This window comes from Xenopus laevis, chromosome 3L (assembly GCF_017654675.1).
Source record: "Xenopus laevis strain J_2021 chromosome 3L, Xenopus_laevis_v10.1, whole genome shotgun sequence".
Classification (NCBI taxonomy): domain Eukaryota; kingdom Metazoa; phylum Chordata; class Amphibia; order Anura; family Pipidae; genus Xenopus; species Xenopus laevis.
In genome coordinates this window covers 149,003,558-149,024,301 of record NC_054375.1, presented here as the reverse complement: position 1 = coordinate 149,024,301, position 20,744 = coordinate 149,003,558, and the positions used below count along the sequence as shown (strand labels likewise).

At 41.2% G+C, this 20,744-nt stretch overlaps 1 protein-coding gene across 1 annotated transcript in view; it reads right to left on the bottom strand.

Annotated features, from left to right (window-relative positions):
• LOC108705239 overlaps positions 1-16,555 on the bottom strand; it is a 28,899-nt gene extending 12,344 nt beyond the window's left edge. The window contains exons 1-3 of the mRNA XM_041587259.1: positions 16,463-16,555; positions 9,875-10,221; positions 9,679-9,770 (exon numbers count right to left, since the gene is read on the bottom strand). Of these exons, the coding sequence (XP_041443193.1) occupies positions 9,679-9,770; positions 9,875-10,206 (424 nt within the window). The 5' untranslated portion in view covers positions 10,207-10,221; positions 16,463-16,555. The remainder of the gene's footprint in view (positions 1-9,678; positions 9,771-9,874; positions 10,222-16,462) is intronic.
• Positions 16,556-20,744: the final 4,189 nt, after the last annotated feature.

Here is a 20,744-nt window from a genome sequence, read left to right as displayed (position 1 = left end):
ACCCCCATTTGGAAGCTGGAAAGAGTCAGGAGAAGAAGGCAAATAATTTAAAAACTATAGAAAAGAAAATAAATTAAGGCCAATTGAAAAGTTGTTTAGAATGGGCTTTTCTATAACATACTCAAAGTTAACTTCGACATCAGAATTCTAAGAAGAATTGCAATTCTTTCATAACGTTTGCAGCTTTTGAAGTGTTTATATTTTTGTTCGGCAACTCTCTAACTTGAACTTTCTTGGACTCAGTTACCGTAGCAACCAGGCAGCAGTGAGAACCCTCAAAGTTAATTCAAAGGAGAACTAAAACCCTAAAAATGAATGTGGATAAAAATGGCATATTTTATATAGTGAATTTATTGCACGAGGCTAAAGTTTCAGCTTGTCAATAGCAGCAATGATCCAGGACTTCAAACTTGTCACAGGGGGTCACCATCTTGGAAAGTGTCTGTGACACTCACATGCTCAGTGGGCTTTGATTGGCTGTTGAGAAGCTAAGCTTAGGGCTCGTCACTAATTATCCAGCAGAAAATGAGCTTCCCTGGCTGTAATATAAGCTGATGCTACAGGTTTGCTGATTATTAAATTCTGATGCTAACTGCACTGGTTTCTGTGCTGCCATGTAGTAATTATGTGTATTAATTACTAATCAGCCTTATATTGTGACATTTCAATTCTATGTGTACTGTATATTGTGAGTGGCTCCCTAAGCTCAGTAAGTGACAGCAGCGCAGAGCATGTGAATCAGCAGAAAAGAAGATGGGGAGCTACTGGGGCATCTTTGGAGACACAGATCTTTACTGCTAAAGGGCTGTGATTGCCTTGGGCTGGTACAGAAGCACAAAAAATCATGTACAACATTTCTAGCTACTTCTTTAGGTAGGCTTTATTTCTCCTTTAAGTTCACATCTATCTCTGCCTTTGTGCCCCCACCACCGCTCCCTTGGTCTCTCGCCTCTTTTTATTGCCTCTCCTTCCTCCAGCTTTCATGTGTTTCACTTCAAAAGTTCTTCTGTGGAAGACAAGATTGATAGATAACAGAATCTGCAAACCGACCAGACCACATCCTAGTTATTCCAACTGCCACAAGCCACAGCCCCTGCTGCCGTATTACATATTACTCAAGCATGCCCCCAACTTCCCCATATAATACATCATGCACAGGCCTTCACTAATATATATATATATATATATATTCACTGGCCTGGCACTCACAAATTCAACACATTATACAACATTAAAAATAATATTGACCCAAATATTCTCTACTGTTACACACAGGTATCCGACAGCAACTTCTAAATACACTCAGTATATGTACAGGTATGGGACCTGTGATACAGAATGGTTGAGACCTGCGGTTTTCTGGTTAACAGATCTTTCCATAATTTGGGTCTTCATACCTTAAGTCTACTAGAAAATCATAAATGAACCCAATAGGCTGGTTTTGCTTCTAATATGGATGAATTATATGTTAGTTGGGATCAAGTACAAGCTACTGTTTTATTATTACAGAGAAAAAGGAATTTTTAAAAAATCTGGATTATTTGGATAAAATGGAGTCTATGGGAGAGGGCCTTTCTATAAATCGGAGCTTTCTGGATAACTAGTTTCCGAATAATAGATCCCATACCTGTACCCACACAATGGTGCCTCCAAGATCATACTGTAACCCATAAACCCCTAACCTCAGATCTAAATCGATACCTGTAAACCCACAACTGGAAGCCCTTCAGAGCAGTTTATTACCCATAATCCCCTGGCTTTACCTAGTCAAGGTCTATCTTAAAGGGTTGTTCCCCTTTCAGTTAACTGTTAGTATGATGTAGAGTGACATTCTGTGACAATCTGCAATTGGTTTTCATTTTTTATTATTTGTAGTTTTTGAGATATTTAGCTTTTTATTCAGCAGCTCTCCAGTTTGTAATTTTAGCAATCTGGCTGTTAGGCGTCAAATTACCCTAACAACCATGCATTGATTTGAATAAGAGACTGGAATATGAATAGGAGAGGCCTGGAAAAGATGGGTTATACAAAGTAGCAATAACAATACATTTGTAGATTTACAGAGCATTTGTTTTTAGATGGGGTCAGTGACCCCCATTTGAAAGCTGGAAAGAGTCAGGAGAAGGCAAACAAATAAAAACCTATAAAAATTGAAAAGTTGCTTAGAATTGGCTATTCTATAACATACTAAAAGTTAACCTAAAATAAACCACCCCCTTAATACCCAGTAATCCAAAGTCTAGCAGCTCTGTGCATCACCAAAGAGAGGGCCACAAACGGGCACCTTCACGACTTAAAAGGGTCCCACACCCAGACCAGTTCAAAGCCTTAAAAAGGAAAATATACCCTGAGGAACAGGAAAATTTGGATTAATCATAGCAATGGGGAAGAAGGGATCTGTTGTAGAGTCCTTTGTTTTCCAAAGTTGCCTCACGAGGAAACTTCAGACGACTTCGGAAAACAAAGAGCTCCGAGTGCCATCCCTCCTGTGATTTACATTCTAGCGCATACCTCCCAACATTTTGGAAATCAAAAGAGGGACAAAAAGTTTTGACCACGCCCATTTTTGTGGCCACACCCCCTAATTACCATGTTCATTTTACAAATTGTAAATAAGTAACACACACATACAAACACACATACAGACAGATACACACACACACAGTGAAACACATACATACATACAGTGACACACACATACATACATACAGTGAGACACATTCAGACAGATACACACACACACACACACACATCATACACACACATCATACATACACACATCCACACATCATACACTCTGCATTGTAGGGTTGATATCTGACACTGACTCCAATAAATACATATATTTTAGCTCTATAATGCTCCCTAAGCAAAATAACCCACATAACCTTGCATTTTACAGAACAGTTACCGAAACGTCCCAGCCAGCGTATTCTCCCTTACTATTCATTGCAAGCTTAGCAGTACGCATCACCAGCATGTGGGCGGTGCCGCCTGTACCGGAAATGAGGTCATTCCCCAGAACCGGAACACCTTCCTTGTTTGCTTCAGTGCGCAGCCGAGATCCTAGCGTGTGCGCCGCCATGTTGCCGCATAACAAAGGCCATCGTGGCATCGCCGCCTCCCCTCCGCCGCTGCCGGCGGGACAAATAAGTCCATTATCCGGGACAGCGGGACAGACACCCAAAAATGGGACTGTCCCGCTGAAAACGGGACGGTTGGGGGGTATGCTAGCGGTTGGGAAGGAAGGGGAAGGCAGTTTGGGGGGATTAGTCGCCCGAAGAAGAGGAGATTCCCGAATCTGACTGTGTCTCTGCCCTTAGGTAGTAAGGGGAAAATCAAAACAAGCATTTAGAAGTGCTTTTTAATGACAAATGAAAATAGATTTTTTTTTTTAAATTAAATGAATATGCTGAGCACTTTTGCAATATAGTGCCTATTTATATGGCTTAATCGGAACACAGATGTATATTACACTCTTATAAAGGTAAAAGGGCAATATACAACTATGTTCAGCAAGAGCTCAGTATACTGTATAAAAATATGTACGGCTTTCTTTATTTCTTGCATACACCAGTGCAGAACTAAATAAAGGCAGTTAATCAGATTAACCCTCCCAGTTAAACCCCTCTGAATGATGAACTCCTCCCTATCTGTAAATGTGAGACACAGGCAGTTGCTGGGGGTAAGGGTTGGCTCATTATACAGAGTTCATTAAGTGATACTTGGTGGAGAGAGACAAAGCAGTGGTACTAAACAAAGATCCATTAGTACTTTATAATGCCAAAAAATAGGCAATATATGTTAAAAATAGGCAGATTGTATATATTTTTTTTTATTAAAGCTGTATTGCTGTAAAGCTGTATGGATTTCTCAAAGTAAATACTGTGGTGGGGGGTTCCGGAGTGGTGATTAAAAACGACCAGGTTCCCAGGACAAGATTCCTTTAGAGCCCACCCAAAAGAAGGGCCAATTTTCAACAATGTAGAAGTTTAAAAAAATGGGCATTTGCTCAGTTAAAGAACGTTTGGGCCCAAACCTGAAAAGAAATGTAAATCTAGGATGTCCAACCTGGCATCCTCCAGTTCAACTCCCAGCAATGCCCAACAATCATTGGCTGAATTCTACAGGATTGAGATTTAAAATGACATTTCTGGGTCCGGGCAGACTCTGCAGGCCCAGAAGCAAGAGCAGGTCTATGACAATTCATAACATTCCTGGTTCAACAACAGCTGAACAGCCAGAAGTTGAAGCATCTCTGATATTAATACTAAGAATATTGGTTGTTACCCATTATAAAAACAAGTTGTCTGCTCAGCAATTACATTTTTAGGTTCTTCCTAGAACTGCAGACCAGGATGCATGGTTCACCTACGCTATCATAAAACAAAGCCTGGCCCCCTACTCACTAATCTTCTAGGACATTATATTGTTCCTAAAATATTATATCCAGAACCATGTCTGGTTCTTTGTACGTCTAGGCCCCACCCACCTACTGCTGGTGCTGTTGCTCTGAGGCTGGGGGAAAGGATAAAGTACATACAGCTGAACTTCAATATCAGTAGCAGAAGAAATTGGCCCAAATGGATGGTTTGTAAATAAAGAGTTGTCCAGCTACTAGTGTTACTGGCTGGTGCTGCACTCTTACACTTGTATAGGCAGGGTCGGACTGGACTGGCGGGACACTGGGAAAAAACCCGGTGGGCCAATCTGCTGGGCCCCCAGAAAAGATTTAGCTTTATTTTACTTACGTGCCAGCATAAGGTACATGCGTGCTGCGCTCCGCCATTTGCACATGGTTTGTAACCCGGTGGGCCAATAATGTCCAGTCTGACCCTGTGTATAAACATAATACTATGACAGGTGTCTTAAAATAGAAGCTATTCATGTGCTTTGGGGTAAACACATAGGGGCAGATTCATTAACCTACAAATTTTCGTCAGCGTCCGTTTCGCACCCATGGCAACACTTCGCCAGGCGCAAAAGTGCTCAGACTACACCAATTCAGTAATATGCAGAGTTTCGTCCTGGGCGCCGAACGCTGGTGACTTTTCGCTAGCGTTACTTCGGCAGTGCGAGCATTTCAAAGCGAAGATGCGCTAGCGTTCATTTCTGCCTAGCGAAAATTCACTAGTGATCTTGCGCTCAGGTCAATTTGCATAGGGTGGGTAATTTAAAGTTGTATGGACGTCTTTATTATAAATGTTGCTGGAAATGGTTTAAGTTACCAGTTTATGATCTACAGTCAGGTCATTTCCCTATGGGACCTGACTGTAAATTATATAGTGAATAAAGTACCCCCTCTTGTAAAATATAAGGATATTATAAGTTACCGAGGAGTTTCATGACCATATAAAAGTACGAGGCTGAAGGCAGAGTGTTTTTATACAGGTCATGAAACTCCGAGGTAACTTCTAATATCCTCATATTTTGCAACTGGGGGTACTTTATTTATTATAATACACAAGTTTCAGTGAGTCATGTGACCATTTATAACTGATGACATCAGAACTCACCATTTATAAGGATATCATTTACAAGATATTCATGGCTTTTGTGTATTATATCCTTATAAACAGCACGTTCTGACGTCAGAACGCGCCGTTTATAACAAGGGCCCCCAGGCTGCCGAATGTGATGCCGCGCGTCGGAATTTGACGCCGGCGTGCCCAAATTTGACACCGACAACCAAAATTTCAATGCCGACCCCTCCACAAAATGTAGATTATAATGTACCCCCTACTAGAAATTTATAAAGATATCAGAAGTCACCTCGGAGTTATGTGACCTGTATATAAGCACTTGGCCTTCGGCCTTGTGACTTATAATATCTTTATAAATTACAGTAGGGGGTACATTATCCACTTTATATTACACATGTCCGGGGAACCTTAATAAAGACAAGAGAGTTTATATAATTCCCTACACATGAGCCCACTGTAAAATGAATGTTCCATGTGTAATAAAATGTCTGGAGAAAAACGGTTCCCTAAAAAAAAAAGTTTGTCAGGACTTACAGGCAATCACGCTGAAAAAAGGAAAAGTCGCCAGTGTTTTTTGAACGTTGATGCATTTTCGGCTCACAGGACTTGATGTAAGTGACAGAAGATTGAGGAAGATCTTGCTGCTTTATAGCACTTCTCCTGGTCTGAGGTGGTGAAGTTAACACTGGCATAAGAGGTAACGTTCAGTAAAATCTGCATTTTAGTGAATTTCGAAAAGTTGCCTGGCGATAGAGTGCGAATGACCACTCGCGACTGTCTGTTTCGTTAACGAATTGGCGCCTGCACCTGTTAGTAAATTGTCAATGTCCCTGCGGGTGGCAACGCTAGCGAAAAGTCACTTTTTCAGCCAGAATTCGGGCTTTTTCAGCAGGATTCAGCCAAATCGGGTGCCTGGCAGAACCGAAGCCAAGTCCTAATTTCCATATGTAAATTAGGGGTGGGAAGGGAAATCACGTCACTCTTTGTCACAAAACAAGGAAGTAAAAAAATGTTTTTCACACTTTTTCCCTTCCCATCCCTAATTTGCATATGCATTCGGATTCAGTTTGGTATTCGGATGCATTTTTCGTGAAGGATTCGGTCGAATCCCAAATAGTGGATTCAGTGCATCCCTACATCCAAATATCTCTAGTTTCTTAGTAAAAGTAAATAAATAAAAAAGTTGTGCTTCCATTATCCATCAGATTCCCATATCTATAGTTTTATGCCACCAATGTAAATGAGCAGAATGGCACTGATAAGGCCAATGCCCCACCTCACCAATCCCTCCTGGAACTTAATGTCCCATCTTCCATTCTCTTTGTATGTGTCTGATAGAAATGTTATGAGATAAAGTTATAGTGAACAGCGCAGGTCTCTATAAAAACATATACCACAGCCTTAGTTTAAAATAGTTTTGTCAGCCCTCTGGCTTATATGAGGCATTGTGCTCACACACAAACCGAGGACACGCATATGAAACACCTATTTGGGCCATACGGGGTTAATTCACCAGCTAGTGCACTAGAGCATGGGTTACACGTGACTAACACTTCAGGCTAGGGCCTTCGCTATATGGAAGATTAAAGGTGTGGCGTAGTGTGACTACAACTCCCACAGGCTACTGTGCGATAACAAAAGACTTGGGCGCCAGGAGGTTCTTAATAAAACAGGAACAAGGTTTATTGAACGATGCACGAGGCAAGTGACATTAGGTTTGTACTCACGCAGGAGTTGAGGCAACAGCATATAGAGAGGTCACACAGATCTGCAGGCAGCTCATCTAGAGCAGACACAGGCTGACACTCCCTGGGGACAGACTTGGCAGGTCTCTCACTTCATCTCTGAGACATATTCCAGTAGTGTCTCTGGATCAACCTCAGGGCAATCACTCTCTCCCGATTCCCTCTCCGCTGGGATCCCTATACTACAGGCAATATGGCCTGGGAGAGATACCTCCAATCTATCACTCCTATGTTGGAGCTCAGAACTGCTCTTTCTCTAACCTCTCTGCCTTTCTCTCCTATAGAGACTATGACAAGTCTGCCCTAGTATATCTATTCCTCATTCACAGGGTTACCTGGTCCCCGACTTGGACACATGACTTCTTCTGGGCCTTCTGTACTCAGTCCCTCTGAGCACATCCAGCTGGATCAGCATCCAGAGGCGAAAGAGGAAGAGGCCACTCCTTACACTCACTATAGTGCAGTGTAGCAGGAAGCTGTCACACCTCTCCTGGCAGATCACTCGAAGAAAAAGGTGGGGGCCTTAAAGCTGCAGGGCACATTAACCCGTAGTGGCCCCTACACATACATGCTGGGTCACATCAGCCAATGAATGGACAGAGCTCCATCAATTCCTCACTTCTTCCAGTTTCAGTCAGAACCTAAATGTCAGGTGATCAGTGAGTGACACAAAAAACAGCACAAAATGGTCGCTCAAGGCAAACAATGTCAAAGCGCAATCATTACTGATATGAATATGGCAATTTGATAAGATTCTTTGATAGGTCACTTGTTTTATACAGTACTTGCTGGTCTTAAATACTTTCGTCCTTATAAAAAGTCATGCAGCATTTTTTTTTCTATAATTCCAGCATAAGCAGATGTGTCTGCTCTAATTACACCCAATGGGGGTCATTTATCAACACTGGGTAAATTTGCACATGGGCAGTAACCCATGGCAACCAATCAAATTGCTGCATTCATTGTTCTACTTGCAGCTGGCTTCAAAAAGCTAATCACTGATTGGTTGCTATAGGTAACTGCCCATGGGCAAATTTGCCCAGTGTTGATAAATGAGCCCCAATGTGTCAAAGCAAATGCAGGTGTGCACAGGGTCGGGGCCCACCCGGTGTTTTCCCAGTGTCCCGCCAGGCTAGTCCAACCCTGGATCCGTATCCCGAGCTTCCTTTTCCTGCAACGACTGACTCAACACAGTGCGCTTGCGTGCTTACACACATGTGCATACGCGGGGCACGCCGTGGGGAGTCCAGCAGCAGCAGAGGGGGGACAGCAGCCCAGAGTATGCATGCATGTGGTAGCAAAAAGCTGGAGTTTAATAAATAAATATTTTTTTTCATTCTACTGTCCATGTGTCCATGTCCACTGGATTTGGAAGAAAGAAGATGGGAGGAAGAGGATCGCTCGCTCGCAAGCAACTGGGCCAGTGCAGTTCTCTGCTAACAGGAGCACTGACCTGGGGTATTCGGTAAGTCGTCAGGTAACATTTAACACCCCCTTATGGATTAGACCTTGTGTACAAATCACAGCAGAAGAGCCAGAATAACTAAGTGGAAGTGCAAAAGGTGCATGTCCAATAGTAGGCAGGAATTAAAGGAGAAGTAAACCCTTAAAATGAATATGGCTATAAATGCCATATTTTATATACTAAGCTTCGTGCACCAGCCTAGGGTTGCCACCTGTTCGGTTTTTCTAAGGCCTGTTCGAGTTTCGAGTTTCTGTTCGGTTTTTAGCCTTGTGAAAACCGAACAATAATCTGGCCAATAAAGGAATTATCAAGTGAGGTTCATTTCTTATTAAAGAAACAAAAAAAAAAAAAAGCAAATCAATAAGAGATTGTTTTTCTAAATTAGCATTGCTGTATTTCAGAGCTTTCTGGATAAATGATTTCTGTATAATAGATCCCATACCTCTAATTATAAGGGTTGCCACCAGTGTGGTTTTGAACTGGACATTAAAATTTTCTGTCCAGTTTACAACATTGAGAAAACTGGATAGAAATCCAGCCAAATGCATCTAAGTGATGCATCTAAGTGCATGCGTAAGAGGAGCCGCGTCATGCGCATAAGGAGCCGCATGCATGCGGCACTGCAAATTGTTTTTTTTTTTTAGGGCCAGGAGATCGGGAGAGGGGGTCTGGCCCGGCAGGGGTCCATAAAGGAACGTCGCCCACCGGGTTTTTTCCTGGTGTCCCGCCGAGTTAATCCGACTCTGCCGCCAACCTCGGTATGGGGGGTTATTTTGGTCGACTGATAGCGCAGTTAGGAATTTATACTTTACTTCTCCTGCAAACCGTTTTGACCCAATAGTGATATGTAACGCAGCAGAATCCAGACATTACAGTTCAGATCGATGAGGAGAAGGATTTACTGTAGCAAATTAATATTAATTATATTAATTGAGTCAAACAACACAGATACAGAGATGCCCAGATATGGACACAGTTATCCTACCTAAGAATGGCACTTCTGGGATGTCAGGATGACTCCTTCTCTTGAAGCGTCCAGAGAAGATGGGGAAAAGGCTAGAGGCACGTAGATACGGGCTGTGGAACAAAGCAGAGAGAATTACTCACAGTAGTCCCACCAATATGTAGAACAGAAGGTCCAGGTTTAATGCTGGTGCCAAGACTAGATACCCCAGCTTTACCTGGTCATATAAGGATGAGGGTGGTACTGTGGAGTGAACAAAGGAGTTCGTATGCCAGGCAAAGACAACATCAGAGATGGTACAGGGCGCAAGGTAGTGAGCTCTGGACGCAATGCCATCTTGCTGTGGCCAAGGCTTATGACGGGCACATTGACAGGAAGACCATCTCTATCCACGGGTGTCCGCTTTTCTTCAGTGGGTGAGACTGGAGAAATCGGTGACACAGGAACAGCTGTGGTACCAATTGGTGCTGCTTGGATTTCCACAGGGCTTCCCTCTCCTTCCATCCTGGCATTAGTGCGGTCATTGACTTTGTCATCGGAGGGACACATGGGCGCAGCAAATACCTGCAGAGGAAGCAGATATGGTTCCCAGTTTCAGCACTTACTCAAAATGCTCCTTCTGTAAGGGTCAGGGCACACGCTCAGAATTGGGGAGATTAGTCGCCTGGCGACAAATCTCCCCGAACTGCCTCCCGCTGGCTAGAATGTAATTTGCTGGCGGGATGGCACTTTGTTTTCCGAAGACGCCCGAAGTTGCCTCACAAGGAAACTTTGAGCGACTTCAGAAAACGAAGTGCTCCGAGTGCCATCCTATTTACATTCTAGCCGGCGGGAGGCAGTTCTGGGAGATTAGTCGCCCCGAAGAAGAGAAGATTTGTCGTCGGGCGACTAATCTCCCCAAATCTGAGCGTGTGCCCTGACCCTAAAGGAACTTTTTCGGTGTTCTCACATTCACTGTCACCCATCATTGTCTATTAAATGCAATGGTGCTCTTCCTTACATCACAGTTGCCTTCATTTCTAATTCCAGGTCTGCACAGAAATTCAGAATAAGTCCTGGCAAGTCAAACACACAGAGGCTTAAACAGTCCCTACAATCCCATTGCAACATTGACACACTAGGCACAATTGCAGTAGGCACCACTTGATGCTTGGCTATAATGCCAAGGTCTGGTCAATTTGCGCCTGAAAATTGCACTTTGACCACTGCACATTGAGGCTTACAGTCTCCCTTTTATTGAAAGTTAAATCAACAGTTAAGGGGAGAGACAGTGGCGGAACTACCGGGGGAGCGAGCGGGCCAGGGCTCGCACCCCCTCAGGGCCCCCCGGCAGCGCTGCACACCACTGAAATCCCCCTGGCAGCGTGCCACTAAAATTCGGCCATACGGAGGGGGCGGAGCCCGCCTGCGCGTCACGCACCAGGGCCCGTCCCCCTCCGGGAACGCTACTGGGGAGAGAGCAACGGATGGATTTTCATAATATTCTGATAGCTATAAAAATCTCACAGCATTCTCCAAAGTGTAACAAACTGTCCCAAGTGGTGCAAGACACAATTGTGTTATTATTGTCCTGAGCCTGTACATTAACCATCTATTGCCTGAGACAGAAATTAGTTACTCAGTGACCAGTAGATTGGACGCATGCCAGGACCGTCATATAATCCAGACAAACACTAAATTATTAATCAGCCTATATGGCTTAATAATGTAACCCCAGTAGGAGACATGATGTAGCAATGGAGCTGCGTGTGGCAGTCTGGTGTATGTTTGTGTAGCAGTGTTTCAGTACACACTCAGAATGTTGCATCAACATCAAGATAAATGAGGAAGTGACTGAATGGGCAGGAAGTTTTAAGTAGGAGCAGTGGGAATGCACAAAGATGCACGGTTGCACAACACAGACCCAAAACATACGATTGCACACATAAAATATTCATAAAATGGGCAAAGGTGGGGATTGAATTAGACATTCATTGATAGAAAAAGGGCTCATTAGCAAGTAAATGCAATTGTCTTGTAATTCGATTTTTTGGTGGATAATTCATCTATGTACCTCACTATCCCCCCTCTCTCTCTTCCTCTCCTCAATTTCCTTAACTACCAGAAAGCTGTTTTTATGCAACATAAACATAGGACCTATGGAGTGTGCTGTGACCAATAGACCCTTGACTTTTACTGTATAAAATGTAACCTTAAAGGAGAAGTAAACCCGAAAAAAATGAATATGGCTAAAAATGGCATATTTTATATAGTGAACTTATTGCACGAGGCTAAAGTTTGAGGTTGTCAATAGCAGCAATGATCCAGGACTTCAAACTTGTCACAGGGGGTCACCATCTTGGAAAGTGTCTGTGACACTCACATGCTCAGTGGGCTCTGATTGGCTGTTGAGAAGCTAAGCTTAGGGCTCGTCACTAATTATCCAGCAGAAAATGAGCTTCCCTGGCTGTAATATAAGCTGATGCTGATGATTAAATTCTGATGCTAATTGCACTGGTTTCCATGCTGCCATGTAGTAATTATCTGTATTAATTACTAATCAGTCTTATATTGTGACATTTCTATTCTATGTGTACTGTAAATTGTGAGTAGGTCCCTAAGCTCAGTAAGTGACAGCAGCACAGAGCATGTGCAGTGAATCAACAGAAAAGAAGATGGGGAGCTACTGGGGCATCTTTGGAGACACAGATCTTTACTGCTAAATGACTGTGGTTGCCTTGGGCTGGTACAGAAGTACAAAACAACAATGTACAACAATTCTAGCTAGAACTAGAATTTTAGTTCTCCTTTAATGACACCTTAAAGGCATTGTTCACCTTTCTGTTAATTTTTAGTATGATGCAGAGAGTTATATTCTGAGAGAATTTGCAATCGGTTGTCATTTTTTATTATTTGTGGGTTTTAAGTTATTTCGCTTTTTATTCAGCTGCTCGCCAGTTTGCAATTTCAGCAATCTGGTTACTAGTGTACAAATTACCCCAGAAACCAGGCACTGGAATATGAATAGGAGAGGGCCTATATAGGAATTTGAGCAATAACAATAAAAGCGTAGCCTTAGAGAATTTAAAGAAAAAAATAGGCCAATTAAAAAGTTCTATTATATAGTAAAAGTTAACTTAAAGGTGAACCACCCCTTTAAGTTACAACAATATATACCTCTCCAAATGTCCCTTACGTCCGGGAACTGGGTATTCTTTGTAGAATAATCATTTGGGGCTATCCTAGGCCTGCTGATACCAACTACATCTCGGCCCCTGCAGTCGTACTTGAGTTTACAGGGAAGGGCTCATTTACAAACATAGTTTCCACTGGTCTAAGGTGACTCTAAGGTCTCACATAATGACGTAAGGTGACTTGGACCCTCCACACTAACTTGCTGGGTGACATGAGTGCAAGCAGCATGGGTGCTGGCAGGTACATTTTATGGGGTGGGTAGAATATGGTTCCTTACTGGGTCAGGGCTCCACAGGAATGCTGTATATAAATGACACCACTGAATGTTGATAAATTACAAGGAATCAGAAAAATTAAAGCAAATATTGGTTGTTTTGGGGAACTGCACTGGTTCCTGTAGTCCACTAAGAACAGCACTAAGGTGGGTGATGCACTTCATTATTTTCAACACTGGAACACTATGCACTGGAATCAAACACGTTTTTAGATACAGAGATACTGTATCAATGTCCCACCGTGACTTCGGGAGGTTTTTAACTGCCTGGGTGACAGATATGACCCATTGACAAACTTGACTTTTACATTCAATCCTGGACCAAATTTGGTGCATCCCTAATATATATATATATATATATATATATATATATATATATATATATATATATATATATATATATATAGACAAATACAAAAAAGGCCCGCCTTGGGGCCTTTATCAATGATTACTTTTTTACTTTTTATCCTTGATAAAGGCCCCATGGCGGGCCGAAACGTTGGAGGCATTGTGATGTGAAAAATAAAAACACTTTGGATATTTGAGAAAACAGTGTGCTGGTCCTTTGCAAAACTCATTTATATATAGTATATAAATATTATATATATATATATTTTATTTTTTTTTCAGTAAATGGACCCACACTCTTTCATTTTGGTGAAATAAATCAATGTGCTTTATTCACAAATTCATCTCCAACGTTTCGGTCCTCTCTGGGACCTTTTTCAAGATCCATTTCAAAAGTATGGTGATCCAAATTACAGAGAGACCCCTCATCCAGTAAATCCAACTAAACAGATTCCATATCTGCACTGAGTCAATTTAAGGAAATACCCACCTATTTTGCAAGGTAATTTTGGGATTTTTAAGGATTTTATGTCTGAAGCAGGGCCATCTTTACCTCTTATCATTTGTAGGGATGCACCGAATCCAGGATTAGGTTCAGGATTCAGCCAGGATTTGTCCTTTTTCGGATTTGGCTGAATCCCTCTGGCCTTCTGAATCCAAATTTGCATATCCAAATTTGGGGCTGGGAGGGAAATCTAGTGACTTTTTGTCACAAAACAAGGAAGTAAAACATGTTTTCTCCCTTTCCACTCCTAATTGCATATGCCAATTAGGATTCGGTCCGGTATTCGGCCGAATCTTTCACGAAGGATTTGGGGATTCGGCTGAATCCACAAAATAGTGGATTCGGTGCATCCCTAGTTGTTTGTAATCTCTATGTTCAATCTATACACCTACCTATTGTACAGTGCTGCAGATTGTGTTGGAATATTATAAATAATAATAATTTTTGAGATTCCTGGATCAGTGTAAATGAAAACAAAAACAATGAAATGATAACAAAGATACAGCTGAATTACTTAAGACATATAATGCACGTAATGCATATCTCCATAGGTATAACTGGGCATACATGGGCAGATTTGGTTGGCCAGTCAACAGATAGTCCTGTGAGGTTTGAGGATTATCTATCATAATAAATGCAATTTCTGTTGGTTGACTGAAAGGAAGTGAAGAGGAGCTGAAACAATAGAAAAATAGCCAAACATATGTATGGACAGTATCCCTTAGTATAACCCACGTGCTGACCACTTTCATACAAAAGAATTTATTTGCAATAAAACTTGTTCACTATCTAATGGGGCAAAATGATTCACTATAACCCCCCGATCCCCTCCCAGATCATTTGGATCAGTGAATCAAGGAAAATCCCCCGCCTGGATACAATGGCCAGCAGCAACAAAGTACAGGGGAAATAAGGCGGGTGGCAGGTATTTTTTTTATAATTTCCCCAATTAACGTCTGTATCTACACAGATAGGGGCAGTAATGTATACATGTATACAGGGTGTAACTATAGAGGAAGCAGACCCTGCGGCTGCAGGGGGGACCAGGAGGTATAGGGGCCCCATGAGGCCCTAATTCATATACAATGTCAATAAATATTGGTAAAACAGGTCAACCTCTAGACATTTTGGGGGCCTGGAAAATAATTTGCTGTGGGGCCCAGTAATATCTAGTTACACCACTGTATATATGTACATATCTATATAAAACATTATTATAACAATATGAAATGGATCATAAGAAAAGGCCCTGTAGTTTATAAACACACGGCTCCAGCCTTGCATGGATTTTTCCCCATGTACAGAGATCAATTGTGTCTTCCCTACTTCCTTAATTAAAGCCGTAATGGTTTGTTACATTAACTCTTTATTAATAAATATCGTGGGTGGATGTGGCACGTTTGGGGATTTTTGCAAACACAGTGAAATAGATTGAGACAGTGCAAAACAGAGATTAGATTTACCCCGTTCATTATATGTCTCTCTCTCTCTATAAATTAATTAATATTGATCTCCTGAAAACTTTATGCTGTGTGTACCCATATGCATCTGTATAGAGATGATTTATATATTAATTATATGCCACTACATGTTATTACGCAAAATTCTATATAAACATTTATCTCAACAATATATATATATATATATATATATATATATATATATATATATATATATATCTATATCTATATCTATATCTATATCTATCTTTATATCGAGAGAGAGAGAGAGAGAGAGAGAGAGAGAGAGAGAGAGAGAGAGAGAGAGATTTAGATAGATGATAGATAATTGATTATAGAATAGATGAATAATACAAACAAGCAATAAGATAATAGATATCAGACTGATTGTTGACATGGGCAAATAACAGACAAGAGAATAGGCTGATGATACAAACAAATAAGAAAAAGACAAATTACAAATGGCAGACAGATATATAGAGGATATATAAATCCAGGTATATTAAAATATATGTATATAGACATATTTGATAACTAGATAAATTATAAATAAATGCCCAGGGGGGAAAGCATATGGGTATTTATGTAGATGAAAAATAGAGGCAGAGAGTACATATATGTGTATATATAGCCTTGAAAAACGCCGTAATGTGGGGCGAAACGTTGGATTTATGTACACAATAAAAGTATTTTGATTGACTTCAAATTGGAGTGCAGGTATTTTCAACAAAATATATATATATATATATATGCACACAAATAAATATTTGTAAATACTTATATTCCATACATTTAAACATGAGGATATAGATAAAAGAAATCAGAGATTATATAGATAGATGATAGATAATAGATAGATATAGAGACGATAGATATAGAGACGATAGATAATAGATAGATATAGAGACGACAGATAGATAGATATAGACACGATAGATAGATAGATAGATAGATAGATAGATAGATAATAGATAGATATAGAGATGATAGATTAGATTAGTTAGATAGACAAAGATGTGTCTGACAGATGTATCGCACACTTACCGATGTTACACAGCACAGCAGGGAGGCAGGAGACACATGTTGCCTCTATGGGGCAGTGGGAGGCACAGCAGTATGGGGGTGTGGGGTGTGTGGCTGCTACCTTTCCTTTGATTCCTGGTTTTGGGGGGCTCTGGAGGGACACACACACATTCATAGGCTAGATGAATCTAGAATTGACTTAGAAAGGGAAGGTGGAGTTAGGCACAGAGTGTGTGTATTGGGGGGGGGGGGTTTCCTTCTCTCCTTAGTCAGAGGAAGTGTGAGGCTGTAGATAAGGGACAGGGGTCCGGTCTGTCCAGACTGATAAGAAAAATACCTCCCTTCATTGCTTTTCCCTATGGCATCCAAACCCAGGGGAACTGGGAATACATGTATAAAAAATATACACATATTTATTTATATATATATATATATATATATATATATATATATATATATATATATATATATATATATATATATATATATATATATATATATATTTGGTATATAGATTACAGTTACGTCTTACCACACTCCACAATGTATTGTACTATAATGTATTTACAGTAGTGACTAACAGAAGAGCAGGTCAAATTCCACTACATACCATCTTAGAAAGCTGTGCAGTCTGCAGCTGCCATTGAAGGGATGAGGTGGTAATTGTACTTAAATGTGTCAGTCAGGCCAGTGTACGTAGTGCCTATGCTGTGAGACAGAAGCACCAGTATATGTACCCTCTTTGCCGGGCATTAGGGCTCCTGTGCTTTAGAACTGCCAATCTATTTACTCCATTGATACTAAATAGATGTGCCAGTCTTAATACCTTCTATGCCGGGCATTAGGGCTCTAGTACCTCCTGTGCTTTAGAACTGCCAGTCTATTTACTCCATCGATACTAAATAGATGTGCCAGTCTATGTACCTTCTATGCCGGGCATTAGGGCTCTAGTACCTCCTGTGCTTTAGAACTGCCAGTCTATTTACTCCATCGATACTAAATAGATGTGCCAGTCTATGTACCCTCTATGCCGGGCATTAGGGCTCTAGTACCTCCTGTGCTTTAGAACTACCAGTCTATTTACTCCATCGATACTAAATAGAAGTGCCAGTCTATGTACCTTCTATGCTGGGCATTAGGGCTCTAGTACATCATGTGCTTTAGAACTGCCAATCTATTTACTCCGTCGATACTAAATAGATGTGCCAGTCTATGTACCTTCTATGCCCGGCATTAGGGCTCTAGTACCTTCTGTGCTTTAGAACTGCCAGTCTATTTACTCCATCAATACTAAATAGATGTGCCAGTCTATGTACCTTCTATGCTGGGCATTAGGGCTCTAGTACCTCCTGTGCTTTAGAACTGCCAGTCTATTTACTCCATCGAAAAATTCTTTAACAGGTGGACACCATACATACAGTAAAAATCTCTCCCACAGCAAATCAGACATCTTACGGTCCACACATTCAGATATACAACATGGTAGGATCTCGAAACATTAAGAGACCACCCATTGGTCATGGAATCATCCCAATACCTCGGAACTTTACAGCAGGAACGACCCCCCCAGGAGTCATCAAATTAACAGATTATTGGCTTCATATCAAATATAAATGCCTCATAAGGTCTTTGTAAGAATTTTAGCAGAGCTGAAAGTTAGAAAGATTTTTGTACGGGGAAAAAAACGAAAAATCTTTAAAAAAAAACAATTTGTACAATTTTTTCTGATTTTCCACCTGAAAATTTTTTCTGATTTTTGCCAGAAAACCACAACATTTTTGGATTATTGTGCGAAACCCAGTGCAGATCAGGATATATTTGCGATGTCTCTCTTTGACTTATATGCAACCTCAGCAGGTCTGAGATGCCGGATTTTCGGTTTCTGACTTTTTCCATCCTCGGGGTATAATAAATCCCAAAAAATTTGTGGGGATTTTTTTTCCACTAAAAATTCAGATTTTATACTAAAAAAAATAGAAAATTTTCAGGCGTTTAATAAATAAACCCCTTAGTGTTTGGGCATGGAGGTAGATATGCCTCTGCACCCAGCACGCCTTGCTTCCATGAAGGGTTAATGTTTTCTAGTCTCCTGATTGCCTCTTGCAGAAGAAATGAGAGCAGGAGGGGGGTAATTAGTGAAAAGCACGAAAACGCCTGGCTGCCCACACCTCTCCCAGGTCCCCTCACTGGTACAACGTGATGCCAGAGCAGACAAAACAATATAGAGCCTCTCGGGGGAACATTGGCAAATGAATTATCCAAACTGCTGCTCAGTAACCCTCCTTCCCAAACCAAGCACCCCCCTGCTGCCCATTGCTGTCGCTCCCCTGCTACATACACACAACCAGTAAGTGGCAGCAACACTCCTGCCAGTGTTACACCCAACAGGCAGTAACACACACAAACACTAGTGCAACACTTTCAGCTGCACACAAATGCTAGGGCCCCAGAACCAGGTCTTACAGGGCCCAAACAGCCCCCCACCATCCCAGTAATAGTGACTGTCTATGGAATCTTACAGCAGCCCCTCTGGCATTTGCCAGAACCCACAGATTAAAAAAAACAGCAGAAGGGTGTGAGTTTTTTTTCAAAAAAGTAAACCAAAAAGTGGTTTAAAAGTTCAAATACATTTATTAGGATTGTAGCGCTATAGTAAACTTGAGTGGCACCGTCTCTACTATGAGCTTACTTTCATATATATTTGTGCTCCAGATGAGACCTCTCTCTCAGGTGTAAGTCCTCACAACGGTGCGGAGGCAGGGTGTAGTGGAACTGTAACAAAGTGCTATGCACAATAATTGGGCGCCAGTGGTTCTTTATGCTTAACCAGAGAATTGAGTTTATTCAACAGAATAATCCACATAGGAGTACATAGGAATCATCAAGAAAACAGAGCACAGAGGATAGCATATACTCACAAGCACCGAAGATCAGCTTAGTACTTGCAGGCAAGGGAACATACACAGCAGCAGTGGAGCAGCAATTGAAGGTACACAGAGCTTTCAGCCTTTTCCCTAAGGTGATCTCTACATCACTAAATCTATGCACTAAGTCCCTACTTCTGGGAAATTAGTACCCAGGATCTTAATCCCTCTGACTCTTCTCGTCGGAGCCTTGAGCTGCTCAACTAAATAACTTGTCACTCCTAGAGTGACCTATTACAGAGTATAGCTTATCCTTTACTAAACCCAAAGTACCTAGGTTCCACTACCCATTCCCTTCCTGCCTGCTTGGTAAGGGCTAAAGCAAAGGGCCCAGAGCACATGGTTACTTACACATTTAAAGGAATAGTTCAGTGTGAAAATAAAAACTGGGTAAATAGATAAGCTGTGCAAAATAAAAAATGTTTCTAATATAGTTAGTTAGGCAAAAATGTAATGTATAAAGGCTGGAGTGAACAGATGTCTAATAAAACAGCCAGAATCCAACTTCCTGCTTTTCAGCTCTATAACTCTGAGTTAGTCAGCGACTTGAAGGGGGGCCACATGGTACATTTCTGTTCAGTGAGTTTGTAATTGATCCTCAGCATTCAGCTCAGATTCCAAAGCAACAGAAATGACCCATGTGGCACCCCCTTAAGTCTCTGATTGGTTACTGTCTAGTAGCCAGGGCAACCAGTCAGTGTAAACCAAGAGAGCTGAAAAGCAGGAAGTAGTGATCTGACTGACTTGTTATACATGAAATCACTCCAGCCTTTATACATTACATTTTTGGCTAACTAACTATATTAAAAACATTTTTTATATTGCACAGCCTATCTATTTACCTAGTTTTTATTTTTACACTGAACAATTCCTTTAAACTATAGCAAAGTATAGCACAGTACACTGTGAGAACAACCAGGGGCTTAGTTTAAGGCAGAACACTGAAACAGGTCCTCCATTAGGACCCATTTAGGCATCTAAAACACTGAGGATTTGCCTGCCAATATTATTAAGGATGGCTATTTTACCAGATCCCGACAGGACAATACAGTTGAAGGCCTAAAGCATTTTGTGCCTATTGGGGCACTTACTCATAGGTCCCCAATAGCCTATAATAGCCTGTAAGTGCCCCAATAGGAACGTTTAAACCACTTTTTGGTTTACTTTTTAAAAAATAAAAAAAACACACCTCATTCTGCTGTTTTGTATGTATATATGCACCCATAGACTGGGGTGAACTGTGAGTATTTTTCACTTTTTTATTATACATATCCATGCTTTACTACTGCTTTTATACATATTATACTGCTGCAGTGCTAGAGATTGGCTTTTTGCACTTTTTTGCTATTTAGAACCCACAGATTGCCAGTCCATGCCTG